The sequence below is a fragment of the Mus caroli genome, unplaced genomic scaffold, assembly GCF_900094665.2.
Source record: "Mus caroli unplaced genomic scaffold, CAROLI_EIJ_v1.1 scaffold_12098_U2_1, whole genome shotgun sequence".
NCBI lineage: Eukaryota > Metazoa > Chordata > Mammalia > Rodentia > Muridae > Mus > Mus caroli.
In genome coordinates this window covers 1-13,167 of record NW_018390150.1, presented here as the reverse complement: position 1 = coordinate 13,167, position 13,167 = coordinate 1, and the positions used below count along the sequence as shown (strand labels likewise).

General features: G+C 41.8%; 1 protein-coding gene across 3 annotated transcripts; it reads left to right on the top strand.

Annotated features, from left to right (window-relative positions):
• The first annotated feature begins 619 nt into the window (after positions 1 to 619).
• On the top strand, positions 620 to 9,078 carry LOC110288508 (protein FAM156A/FAM156B-like). 3 transcript variants are annotated; one of them, XM_021154834.1, is made up of 3 exons: positions 620 to 749; positions 7,130 to 7,237; positions 8,330 to 9,078. In XM_021154834.1, the coding sequence occupies exons 2-3, from the start codon at positions 7,190 to 7,192 to the stop codon at positions 8,741 to 8,743; spliced, it is 462 nt and encodes a 153-aa protein (XP_021010493.1). In that variant the 5' UTR covers positions 620 to 749; positions 7,130 to 7,189; the 3' UTR covers positions 8,744 to 9,078. The 3 variants fall into 3 exon arrangements, with proteins under 3 accessions (XP_021010493.1, XP_021010492.1, XP_021010494.1); XM_021154833.1 differs by having other exon boundaries at positions 8,327 to 9,078; XM_021154835.1 differs by lacking the exon at positions 7,130 to 7,237 and having other exon boundaries at positions 8,327 to 9,078.
• The last annotated feature ends 4,089 nt before the right edge of the window (positions 9,079 to 13,167 follow it).

The window sequence follows — 13,167 nt, the reverse complement described above, 5'->3', positions numbered from 1 at the left end:
TTACAGGATGGGTATTAACCCTCAGGGAGAACATCCATGTTTAGTCCATGGCAGGTCTAGGGCAAGGTACTCATCATATGGAGGAAGCATGGCATCTCACATATGGCCAGAAGGCTCCTTAAGTAGATACTAAGAGAAGGTAAGGAATGTACAAGGGTCGAGTGGGACAAGAACAGAGATATCCATCATTGTGAATGAAAAGAGATGAATAAAGGCTGAGAGTGACAATTGCTTACATCCCAAGGGTAAAAGTCTGTACTTCAGCAGACAGAGTTCTATAATGTACCCCAACCCCCACCCCAACATGTGGGAGTTAAGTGTCTCTCTGGCATGTTTTGTGTCAAGTGGCACATGGGGATGGTGCACATTCACAATGCATATTTTCAAGACCTTCATCTCATAGGGACATTTCCTGGTATAGAAATATGGCCACAGGCCCCAGTCTGAGCCTTGCACCCAAGAAGTGCTAAGAGGAGACACTCCTGAGGACTAAGATGCACCAGGCTTGTGACTGGATACCAGGCAACTTTGCTCACATACTCAGTGCATTCCTTAGCAATGGATGGGTTGTAGCATTCATAGAAAATGTTTAACTCTGATTTCCCTACAGAGCCCTCTGAAAGGTATCAATCAGTCACTCCAAACACCACCCAATAAGAAATATAAGAAACACTCTGAAGAAATCATTGTTTCTAGACATACCCAGACAACCGTTTCAGCCAAAATAACTGAGAAAGACCCATGAAGAGGTAGGTTCACCTCTGTTCTGATCTGAACATAGAGCCTGAGAATGACCATGATTCTGAATGGAAATTCAGGGCACTTGTGGAGGGCAGGAAGAGGATGATGACCTCTCAACCCTTCGATTCATAGCTCTGAGTTTAAACAGAGGACTCTGTTAGTGTGGGTGTTCTGTACATACAGAAGTTGCCAGGAGTGAAGGCAAGCCTCTGATTGTAGTGTATGTCAGGCTCTGTCCAAAGTGGTTGAGCTTCAAACTTCACTCAACTATCACAAAGAATTCTTCCCATTTGGGGCCCTTAGGGACCGTCCCTGCTTCACAAAATGACTGCAGTGCTGACAGAAGCAGCACAGCAGGTCCTACAATATCCTGGGTCTAGGGCATAGACTCAAGTTCACAAATGGTGAGTGGGACATACACACAAGCTCACAAATGGTAGGGCTTGGACACAGATAGATGCATGCTTCCAAATGGTGGAGCTGGAACATAGATCCAAGGTCAAAAATGGTGGGGCTTAGACACAGATGCAATGGCACAGCTAAAGTGTAGACACATGTTTACAAATGGCACAGCTGGAACAAAAACACAAGTAATGTGAACTCAGAACCGGTAGCACTTGAGAGGCAGAGGCAAGCAGAAGTCTGTGAATTTGAGGCCAGCCTGATCCACTAAGTGAGCTCCTGGGCAACCGGATATGCAGAGAAATGCTACCTGAGAAACTGAAGAAAGAAGTGAGGAAGGGAGGGAGGGAGAGACAGAGATAGAGAGAGGGAGGGAGAGGTAAGGAGGGATGATGGGAGAGGTAAGGAGGTATAGAGGGATCAAGAGAGGAACATGAAAAGAGAAGTGAAAAAAGAAGAAAGGAGAAAAGAACTAAAAGAGTAGAAAGTCATAAAGGGAATAGAAAACAAAGAAAAGATGAGAAAGAAAGGGGGGAGCTGGGTACTAACTCAGCAGGTAGTCTCTCAACATCCTTTCAGGCCCCACTAATGTTGTACTTGAGACCTCCAAGGAGAGGGCCCTGGCACTAAATGTTGGTTGTGCTCAACAGACACCATCAGTGAAAGCTATATCTTGGTATTGCCTCCAATGAGGAGAGAGGCTAGAGAGTGTGCTTTCATTTTCACTCACACAGTAGGGCCTGCAGGCTCTTTAGATCCAGAAAAGAGTCATTTAATAGTCTCGCAATAGATTACAGAGAAAATCAGGATTATACAGATTGGCAACTCCAGAATTATCTAATTAAATCTTTGAAACCCCCCTTTCTCCCTCACATAGTAGGGACTGTCACCTCACATTTTCATGTATTTCTCTTGAGAGTAAGGGTGAGAAGGAGAGCATCAGATCCATACCCCATGAAAGCAGGTGGACTCTACTTGAAATGTGAAGTTAGGCATGAATCTGGTGCAGTACAGATGACACAAGTTTCACCTGCAATTGGGAAGGAAGGGAAGGTCTCCTAAAGGCAAAAGGTTCACTAGCCCTCCTCACTTTGAAGTGAACTACACCAAAGGGCAGAAATCTACAAGGTGGGAGAAACGTGTCACCTTGACAAACGTGAACAACAATAAATCACATGTGGCCTGAAAGTGGGATGTTTTATGGTTGGACAGACAGCTGTGCTTTGATGGACAGATCTACCACAGGAGAGACGTTAGCTCCAGCACAGGTTGTCTGCAAACAGGGTGGGTTATTCCTGGTTTCTTGAGATTTTCTTTGTACATTTGAAGCATGGCCTCCGGTATCCTGTTTGTGGAGCATGCAAGTCTTTGTAGGTGAGTTGGTGACCACAGAATTCTGTGGTGTTATGGGGAATAGCTGATTCCAGGCTTCATTTTTGTATTGTGTTTCTCTGCTCTCAAACATCCTCATGGCTACTAAAAGCAATGCCGTTCATAGGTGTTCACTCAGAATAGTCCTCAGATTCTTGTGCAGTGGGGGTGTTTGTGTATGGGTTGCCACCTGTACTCTCTGTGGATATTTTCATCAACAGGTAGGTCTTGGGAGTAACTAGTGGTAGTTAGTTTATTGTCAGACACAGTCGTGTCCTCTTCTGTTTGTGGTGAGTTTTTTACTTTCCTAGGGATTACCCTTCATCCTTTCTTTTCCCTATAAACAAGTTCAGGTAAGGGGCAGAACATTTGCTGTGCAATGGTTGGATGGGAGAGGATTCATCCTGGTCTTGCCCTGATGGAGTTTCAGGCTTTGCTCCCAAAGAGTCTATCCGTGTTTACCATCATATACACACCTACTTGTCCTCCTCTCCATTGTGTCCTGCTTTGCTAAGGATGTGATCTTCAGAGCCCAAATTTCTCACTTGATATCCCACAGTCAATTGATCTGAAACCAAATCCTGGTGGAAGCAGTCTCCTGAGTGTTAGCTTATACCATCTTCAGGATCCAGATTTGATGGCATTTCTGTCCATTCCCTCTGTCACAATCATGCATGTCCTTGATCTTACTCAACCAGGATCAGTCCTGCCTAGGGAAAGGAGATTCTGAGCACATTTCTTGATCTGTCTTTGACACCCACCACAGGGTCCCAGAGAATCTCCTGATTCACTGGCTGCTCTCCTGTAGGGTCTGGAGACCAAATTTTGAAAGCAAAGTTTTCTATGGGCTTCCATGTTCTCCTGCCTGGAATGTGAACCCCGTTCTCCTAAATACATATTGCCTTATCAGATGGCTTCTGTGGGTTAGTTTTCGCCAATCCACAAAATTTATAGATCTGCATGTGTTGTTCACATGCTGTTTCATAGAGAAGCCTGGTCCTCCAGACAAACTTTTCTTTGTTTATTCTGTTAGCAGTTGTATTGATTGATGTTAAGTACCACAGGGTAGCATTGTAAGCTGAAGACCTCAGTAAACCATAGCCTCACAAACTCTCATAAAATATTGTCATGATAGTAGCAAAGGTAAAGGACAAAACTTACCTGATAATAGGTTCCACTTCCATGCCAAGGGATTTCCTCAGCACTTCCTGAATGAGTAGGAAAAAGTAAACAAAACGTATTTCAATGGGTAACCAAACAGCTAAACTTAAGGGGCCTGTGACAGGAACATTTACAGAACTCTGGATAATTCTTACTGAAATCACAGGGATATGGGCATTATTGGCCCATGCCTGTAACTTTATCCTTCTGAAGAGAGAGGCAGGCAGATTGCTGTATGTCTGTGGGCAGCCTGGACTATGGGAGGGAGGTCCTGGTGAGACCCACATACTGATTGAGACCATGTTTCAAAGAAAGTAACTAAACAACTATGAAAAAGCATCCAGGGGTGAAAACTCCATGTGAGTTTCATGAATGATTGACATTTTCAAATGAAGACCTGATAAGGAGTAATTTATATAGGACCCAAAAAAATAAGCTCTTATTGTGTTTTATTGTTTAATCTAAATTCTTTCTTTTGGAGGGTATCATGGCTGAGAACATATTAATACCATTTTCATCCCTCTATCTCCTTATGTGAACTGCTCCAGTATTCCCTCTCAAATCTTTCTTGAATTCAAGACCTCTTCTTGTTTGATTAGGGTAGTTACACAGGCACACATGTTGCACCTGCAGGAGGACACAGAGATTGATAGACCCATTTTCACAACCCCTCTCAATCTGTTCCATGTTACTCCAATGTGGATAGGAGTAGGGCTTACCAGGTGAGTTTGAGGAAATCATCATTGTGTTCAACTTTGCAGAGAATTGATTGCCCCTCTCTAGGTAGCCACCGAAAGTCTGTAACTCTTTTCCCAAGGGGATAGGGGCTTCTCCAATTTCCCTCATCAACATTGGCATGTAGACTATTCTGACCATGATGCAAGTTTTGTTTACACAAACATAGTGTTGAGATTTCATAGGGTGCAGCATCCATGTGTACAGGATGCTAGGTCCATCCCCTCATCCTGAACTTCTGGCTTGTACAGTCTTCCCACCTCCTTGGCTGTGGTCCCTCAACCATGGCTTCGCAGTTCATTTGTAGATGAACTACCTAGATTACAGGTGAAGTAGATGCTACTGAGTCTTTCTCACTTTTGTTAGGCCATGTCTCCACTAAATTCTTCCCTTAACCACACAACTCTATGAATTAATTTCTTGGGTTTCCTCTATCTGTCCACTAACTAATACCCAGCACAGTCACATGGTGGACCTCAAGAGTGTCCCTACAAGGGTTGAAACCAACATCTTCCTGTTTCTTGAGGATTGCATTGCAAACCGAGGCAACATATTCCCGTGCTCTGAGTTGAGGCTATCGGTTGATGCATTCAAGTCTTTTCTTTCCACACCAGTAAGCCTCAAGTGCAATCACAGCCTCTTGTCTGAAACAAACTGTTATCCATCTCAATCCTCCATTTCACAATCAGAAGAGAGCAGAACATTGATCAGAATAACTCAGAGATAATTGCCATAGATAGAAAGTTTCTATCTAACATATGCCATACAACTGTATGAACCCAGGTCCTTGAAATTGCTTAATTGTCTTGGAACTTATGTCTTGAGCTTCTGAACTATAGTTATACTACCTTGTGAAAGCATAAATAAGAATACATAATTGCTAAAACTGCTTTAGGTAAAAACTAGTCTCTGATGACTTAGATCCGCCATAAATTCCTAAGGTAAACTGGTGTCTGAAACAACCATGAATTCCACACATAAAGATAATGTGTCCCTGACCTGAAGGTCCTTTTTCATTCAAACAACCAAGCAGTCCTTGCTTATAAAACTCAAATGAACTTGAAGTCAAGGATGCTTATCTCCATTTTCCTGGGTCCAGAATATTGGCTTTGATATTCATGAATATCAAAGACTCTGTATAACTTATGCAGGAATCTCAGGCATCCTATAACACTTATACATGGGAAAAGGGCCAGGGTGTATTTCAGCTGTAGAGCAACTGTCTACAATGCCCAGGGCCCTGGGTTCCATACCTAGCAACCCAGGATGAAGTCAAATTGCTTCATCAGTAAGTGATTTTGGGTGTAGACCTCATGTATATTCAGGTCTTGGAATGCTGTGTGATGCTATTCTTCTCACTGAAGCGATCACATCCAGGAGCCTCTATGGAAGTCAGATTCTTTCTACTCATCAATATCTAGTGGAGGGCTCAAGACATCCTCTCTTTATCTTTGTGCAAGTCTTTTTTATTTTCCACCAAGCTGCTTCTTTGGATGTGTTACTCAAAGATTTCTTCCCACAGATGAGCTAGCTGGCTTTGTCCTGCCACACAGTCATTCTGACTACAACTGCATGTCACTAGGGTAATACAGCACTCAGTCCTAAGGCTCGTGGTGGTATCCTTTTGTAGCTGCTCAGGGTTTCCCCTGTTGTACATTACTTTGAGCAACCCTCTGTTTTATTGCTGATCATTTGTTCTCAAAATCAAGTTGATTGGTAGGAGAAGGCAGATCATGTCTTCCTTGTTTGAATGAGCAGAACATACAACTATGTCCACAGTGAATATGGTTCTGAGAACTGTAAATTATACAAATATGCCTAATTGCACACACAGGTGTGAATCAGTTTCAACCAAACACGGTTTCCTGTGGGATACTTCTTATCATCACCACAGTTTTACGAATCTGAATATCCTCTCTTTTGCACATGTAATATTGTAGTTTTTGAGACTATAAATTCAATTTATATAAGAATTCTATAAAGCATTTTGTCAAGATGAACTATTTCACAGACAATTCATTCTTGCTCCCATTATATCAAGTTAAGTGACAGATCCTAACAAATAGATTGAGAGACCTTGGAACACTCAATTCTAAATGGGCTCTCAGTATCAGGTGCTTCCCCTGGGGCTCAGGCCATCACCAAGGAATGAGAGGTAGAAAGTGTAAGGGCCAAAGTGCGTGGGGTATACCAGGAGAACAAGGCCTTCTAATTAAATGTGAACAAAGTTCATATGAGTCCAGATTGACTGATCTGTCACCCCGGGGCTTGCACAAGATTACACCAAGTACTCTGCCTAAATATTATATCTGCTGCTTTATTATTTTCTTGAGACTCCTGAGTACAAAGTGAACAAGTGGGTCTCTGCCTCTTGTCTTTTGCTTTTGTCATTTTGTCCTGTCCAACTTCAACGTGATGGTATTAATTTTTTTTGTTTTATTTTATATTGTTATATTAAATGTTATCTTTTAATGGCCCATTCTTTTCTAATGAGACAGAAAGGGAGTGGATATGGAGGGGAGGGGTGTATGGAGGAACTGAGAGGAGTGGGTAGTGGAGGAAAGGGAGATCATAATCAGAATATATTCTGTGAGAAAGAACATAATTTTCAATAAGATTTTTTTTTAAAAAAAACTGATTGTATCAAGCACCATTTATTTTGATGCTCTTTTTCATATCCTTAAGTCTATTTATAACCCCTCTTTAATGTTCCCCTCAGTGTGACACATCTTCTACCACCAATGTGGATTTTCCATTTGAAGCATGGAAAAGAGAGTTCATGGGCTTCAGAGCTCTTTGCACCACAGTTTTAGTCTGCGCCATTCTTGTGAGTGACTCCATACCCTCAGGATTGCCACCGTTTCTCAATGAACTTCATTCCCCTTATCTCCAGCATCTTAAGTATTATAGTGTGGGTGCTTGCTTGGACATGGAGTCCATGCTCATTGCTCTCAGTTGTTACTTGTGAGAGATGCAGTTGCCATGAAATTGTCCCTGCTTCTCAGGGTATTGGCACTGCTGCTAGGATTTGCAGCTGAACACAGGGCAACTTGGTATTTGAATCACTTTAAAGGTGAGCCTGAGAGTTGGGGAGAAGAGACAAGGAGACCTAGCTGCTGCTTTCTGTTGGAGAGTGTCTTTATAAGCCTTTCCCAACATCATGGTATGGATGGTGACTACTTACAGGTACCTCTCTAGAGAGTGAGAGGCACCTACTCCGTGGAAAGTAACTTCCAGGTCTCTGGTCTGCACAGTTCATGTGTGGCTCATGGTGACTTGATAAAAGCCCCACTTGACTCAGTAAGGAGTGGGAATTACCAAAGCACAGACAAACCTATGAGTCACACAGAGCACAGAGAGCACACATCCTGCAAGTAGAACTTTAAGGAAGCAGAGGCAGGCAGATTTCTGAGTTTGAAGCCAGCCTAGTCTATAGAGTGTGTTCTAGGACAGCCAGGGCTACACAGAGAAACCCTGTCTGAAAAAGAAAAAAAAAGAGGCTGTTTGTTTCAAAAGACACAAGTATCTGAATGATAAGAAATAGTGATCTGTGAACTACACTTGCAGGAATTCTTTCCTTGTGTTTGTTATGGCAAACATACTCAAAACTACAGGCATATCCTTGCTAAAATATATATTCCAAATACAAAGAGCACATGCAACCTTTACTTGTTGGCAAGTTGGTACCACAATCAAAGCGAAGCCATGCAAAACACACACACAAGAAAACACAACACAACAAAACAAAAAACAGCTACAGGAAGCTGTTTCAAATGAAAGTTTCCATCTCTCAAACCATGAGAGGCTCCTTCCAAAATGTGTATCTGTGTGTCCATAGGTGTTCCAGGAGTGTGTACAACATGAGCTCTTTTCAACAGACCCTTAGTGTTTCTAACGTGTTTTTTTTTCCTTAAAGAAGATGGATGAAGAGCAACACCAAAAGAGTTCAAAATCACATGAAAAGAAGCTAAAGACAGTTGAATTCAAGAAAAAGAAATGCGTTAGGTTTCTGTTACCCCAAAAAGCTGACAAGGAAAAGAAACCCTCTTCCCTACGAGATACAGATGAGTCAAAGTTCAGATGTGAATGCCACCACTGCCAGATGTGTGGGGGTAACACATCTGGGGTCTCTGTGGGAACTAGGATTGAAGCAGTCTCTCCTTCATCCTCCTGGGAAAAGCTAACACTAGACCTCAGTAAGTTGACACTCAACCCTCATACCACCCAGCCCCATCTTGTGCAAGACACCATATCCAAAGGAGAGAACAAAATGCAGTGGCCAAGGAAAAACAAAAGGATGTTTCCAAAGGTTCTCTACGAATGGACAGAATAACTCTGACACTGTCATCATCATGAGAAGGAAGATCCAAACCTACAGGATCATGAGTATCAACATCTTTTGGGGAACAAGATCAGGAGGAGTAATGTCCAACCTGGTGATAATAATACAGCCGGAACATGACTCTAATCTATTCCACAAATATAGCCATATTTTCCATGGTAATTTAGGCATCTTCCCTTAGGCATTCTGGGAAGAGATGCTCCTCAGCAAGGATGACCAGATTGCAATTTTTTTATACTCCCCATGTCAGTGTTCCCATGGGATTTGCTACCGATTTTCCCCTCCTCGGGTTTGAGGGTTTTCCTCCTTTACATTGTTGCCAATAAAGCTCGAACATCTATGTAGAGTTTCTGGCTTGCTGTTTTCAAACTGCTTCCATTTCATTTTATCACCTTGTACCTAGAGGGAGCACAAGGCCTGACGGAGTGTGTGTGTGCTTGTGTGTGTGTGTTTGTATGTCTGTGTTGATGTGTGTGTGTGAAATTTTTGTTTCAAGACCATTATAGATACAGAATCTGAACATACAGAGCATTCTTCACCTAGTTAAATCCTCTAATAATTTACCTTACATTATACAACAACAATACATCAAAAGCAGGGCATCAACCCTGTTTTAATGAGTGTTTAGAGCTTTCTGTCCCTTTATCCTATGTGCACAACCATGTGTCACATTTGTTCCATTGTGAAACTCTGACTCTAGCTAGTTTTATGATGACTCCTGCTAGCATGCTTAAAACTGTTACAGACACATCCTTGTTTAGTCTTTCCATAATATTTTAATTTCAAGAATGTCATATAAAAATGTTCAGTGCTGGTCTTTTCTGCTCATCACCATGCGCTTAATTCTCCAGACTTGATGGTGTATGTCAAAATTCTATTCTTTAGGAATGTAACTTGTGGGCAAATTGATTGCCCAGAGTATGTAGGGCCGTAGGTTTGATTACTCAGCACCACAGTTAATAAAAAAGAAATGAAACCTCTACTACTCCTTTGTATTGCTGAGTTCCATTCTATGGTTCAGGTGTACCACTGGTTTCTTTGCCCATTCACCAGCTAGGAATTTGATTCCCAAATTTTGGCTAGCTACTATGAACAATGAAATGAAGGGTTTTGTGTGGATAAATACCTTCACTGGGACAAAGATGTAACAGTTCAATCCCTGGGTGACATGACCAGTGTAGACTTTCTTTCATTTGGTTATAAAAACCACTGAAACCACTTGTAAAACTCAGGAGCCCCGATCTAGCCTATCCATTACTTGTAGGATATAGAATATAGGCTGTGGGAACATCAAAACCCAATTTTTTGATCCAATATGCAATGGTTTAATTAACCCAACTGTAGTGGTTGGTTTTGTGTGTCAACTTGACACAGGCTTGAGTTATCACTGAGACAAAAGCTTCAGTTGACGAAATGCCTCCATGAGATGCAGCTGTAAGGCATTTTCTCTATTAGTGACCAAGGGGAGCAGACCCACCATTGGTGGTGCCATCTCTCGCTGGTAGTCTTAGGTTCTATAAGAAAGCAAGCTGAGCAAGCCAGGAGAAGCAAGCCAGTAAGTTACATCCCTCCATGGCCTCTACATCAACTTCTGCTTTCTGATCTGCTTGAGTTCCAGTTCTGACTTCCTTTGATGATCAAAAGCAATGTGGAAAGTGTAAACTGAATAAAACCTTTCCCCCCAACTTGATTCTTGTTACTGATGTTTGTGCAGGAATAGAAACCCTGACTAAGACAAATTGGTACTAGGAGTGGGGTATTTCTGTGACGACCTTCCCATGATTTGTGGAGGACTTTAGAACTTTGGGCTAGAAGACTTATTCGTGTTTAAGATCTCTGTGAAATGTGTAGGAGCTTGGAAGACAATCTTGAGAACAGTGCGGAAGATGGAGGCCTGGCTTTTGAAATGTCAGAGAGAAGATTAATGACTCTTATCAGGGCCATGGCTATTTTGATTGTGAAAATTCTGTGGTTTTGTTTAGCTGGGTCTTTAGAATCAGCTCTAATTAACAAGATACCAGAACTAGTAAAGCAAAAACTTTGTATTACTGGGACTATTGATTGTGGTTAGCTGGAGGTAAGAAATTAGTGGTGATTAAGAAGAGACTAGCCTCATTGAGGTGAAATCTTTTGGGAAGTATTTTCTGAGAGCACAGAGGCTGTGTTCTAGAGATAGCCAAGGTTGTACCTTGCACTGTGGATGGACTTGGTAATGTGTGAAAGTCACCCAGGTGGTACTGGTTCTGAAGGCATGAAAGGGTCATGAAGAGCAGGTGAGACTTGGCCTTGTGAGAGGACTTGGATGGCCACTGGTGAAGGTGCAGCCTCAGTTGCAATTAATGGACCAGTACTTGTAGTGGTCATGCAATGGAGTTGAAGCTTGGCACCAGGAAGAGAGCCTATGAGAGGATATTGGTGAAGCCTAGTTGCAGCTGAAGACAGCAGTGTTTTGGAGATGCCAGTGCCATGAGATGACCACCAGAAATGGCAGCAGCAGTGTAGTACAGGCTTCTGCAGCCTAGAAGACAAAGTGTGTGCTACAGAGGGCAGAGCTGGAGAAGTGACCCAAGCCCTTGGGGAATCCCAGAAGATTGTGATTAGATAGGAGACATTAGACAGTTGGAGTTTGATTTTGTTTTTGATTGTGACTATGCCCTGATATTTTCCCTGTTGAAATAAGAAGGTATTTTAGTGGAGCTCACAGTTGAGATTCTTTTAATCGTAAAAAAGACTTTTGAATATAAAGGACATTGGATATTTTAAAGGGATTGAAATTTTAATATGTAAGAATTTGCAAAAACTCTGGAACTTTTAGTTATTGAGATCTTCGGGATGAATAGGATAGTAAGGGTTGAGACTTAATAGTAATGAGTTTGTGTCTCAAGTTGACAAGAGGTCAATTGTACTGGCTGGTTTTATGTGTCAACTTGACACAGGCTGGAGTTATCACAGAGATAAAAGCTTCAGTTTAGGAAATGCCTCCATGAGATCCAGCTGTAAGACATTTTCTCAATTAGTGATCAAGTTGATCAGGCCCATCATTGGTGGTGCCATCTCTTGGCTGGTAGTCTTGGGTTCTATAAGAAATCAAGCTGAGCAATCCAGGAGAAGCAAAACAGTAAGTGTATCCTTCCACGGCCTCTGCATCAGCTCCTGCTTTCTGACATGCTTGAGTTCTAGTTCTGACTTCCTTTGGTGATCAACAGCAATGTGGAAAATGTAAGCTGAATAAACCCTTTCATCCCTAACTTGTTTCTTGGTCATGATGTTTGTGAAGGAGCAGAAACCCTGACTAAGACAAAAGCCCGTTTTCTTCAATAACTGTGGGAGAGTAAGCAAACAAAGGCTGTATGTGGCATAGTCTAGAATTTTAGGGATAAGATTAGGAGTTTGTAAAAGGAAAACGTTGTGCTAGAGATATAGATCAGTTGTGGAGAGTTTACCTGGCATGCAAAGATGCCCTGAGTCTAATCTCCATCAAGGCAAAGAAACAACCCCAAAAGTTCTGGGAGCAATTTTTCATCAAAAGATGTTATGTATGTTATTTCATATATTAAATTACAAACACACACACACACACACACAGACATACACACACACACAATTTCAATTTCACCGGGGTAAAGCACACCCCGAATCTGCTTCTATACATGTGTATGGCTATTTCAAATTGATCCTCCCCCTTTCGTGAACTCTGCTGAGGGGACTATCTCAGGAAGCAAGGCTATTTAAAATGCATCCTAACAAGGAAGAAATATTGTTGAATGATTTTTTCTTTTGTTTTTATGTGCAGTGTACATATACATATGTGTTGCCATGTGTGTGTATGTGATTGTTCTTCTAGGTGTAGGGCCTGGTACAATTTCCACTGCCCACAGTAGCATGTCAACTGATTTCATTGTGTATGTCTTTTAGGTGGCCATAGTGTTGAGATTTTCCCTGTCACATATGGAAGACAGTTTTTCTTAGCTCAAGTCCTATTCACCTAGCTCTTACAGTCTTTCTGTCCTATCTTCTGAAATATGCCCTAAACCCTAGGTTAGGGGTTATGTTGTAGATGTGTCCATTGGGAATGCCCCCTCCCCCACAGTCAGTCATTGCCAGAACTTTGACCATATGCTGGGAAAAGGAACTCCTTTGATAAAGTGCAAGACCTCCTAAGCTCATCTGTGGGTATAAGGATGAGTATGTAGAATGCAGTTTGAAAGACTTCAAAATTGACAGTAGTGGACTCCCCTCTAGTGGCCATGATTTCACTATATTCTAACATTTGTTTGGATGGTTTGTTGTTGTTGTTTTTTTTCTTTTTCATCCCTTTTAAAATATCATTTATATTTTGGTAATAGGTTTTAGGATTCTTTTGTTTTTTTCTTTGTCCTTTTTATGTTCTGATTTGCATTTTTCACACAATATAT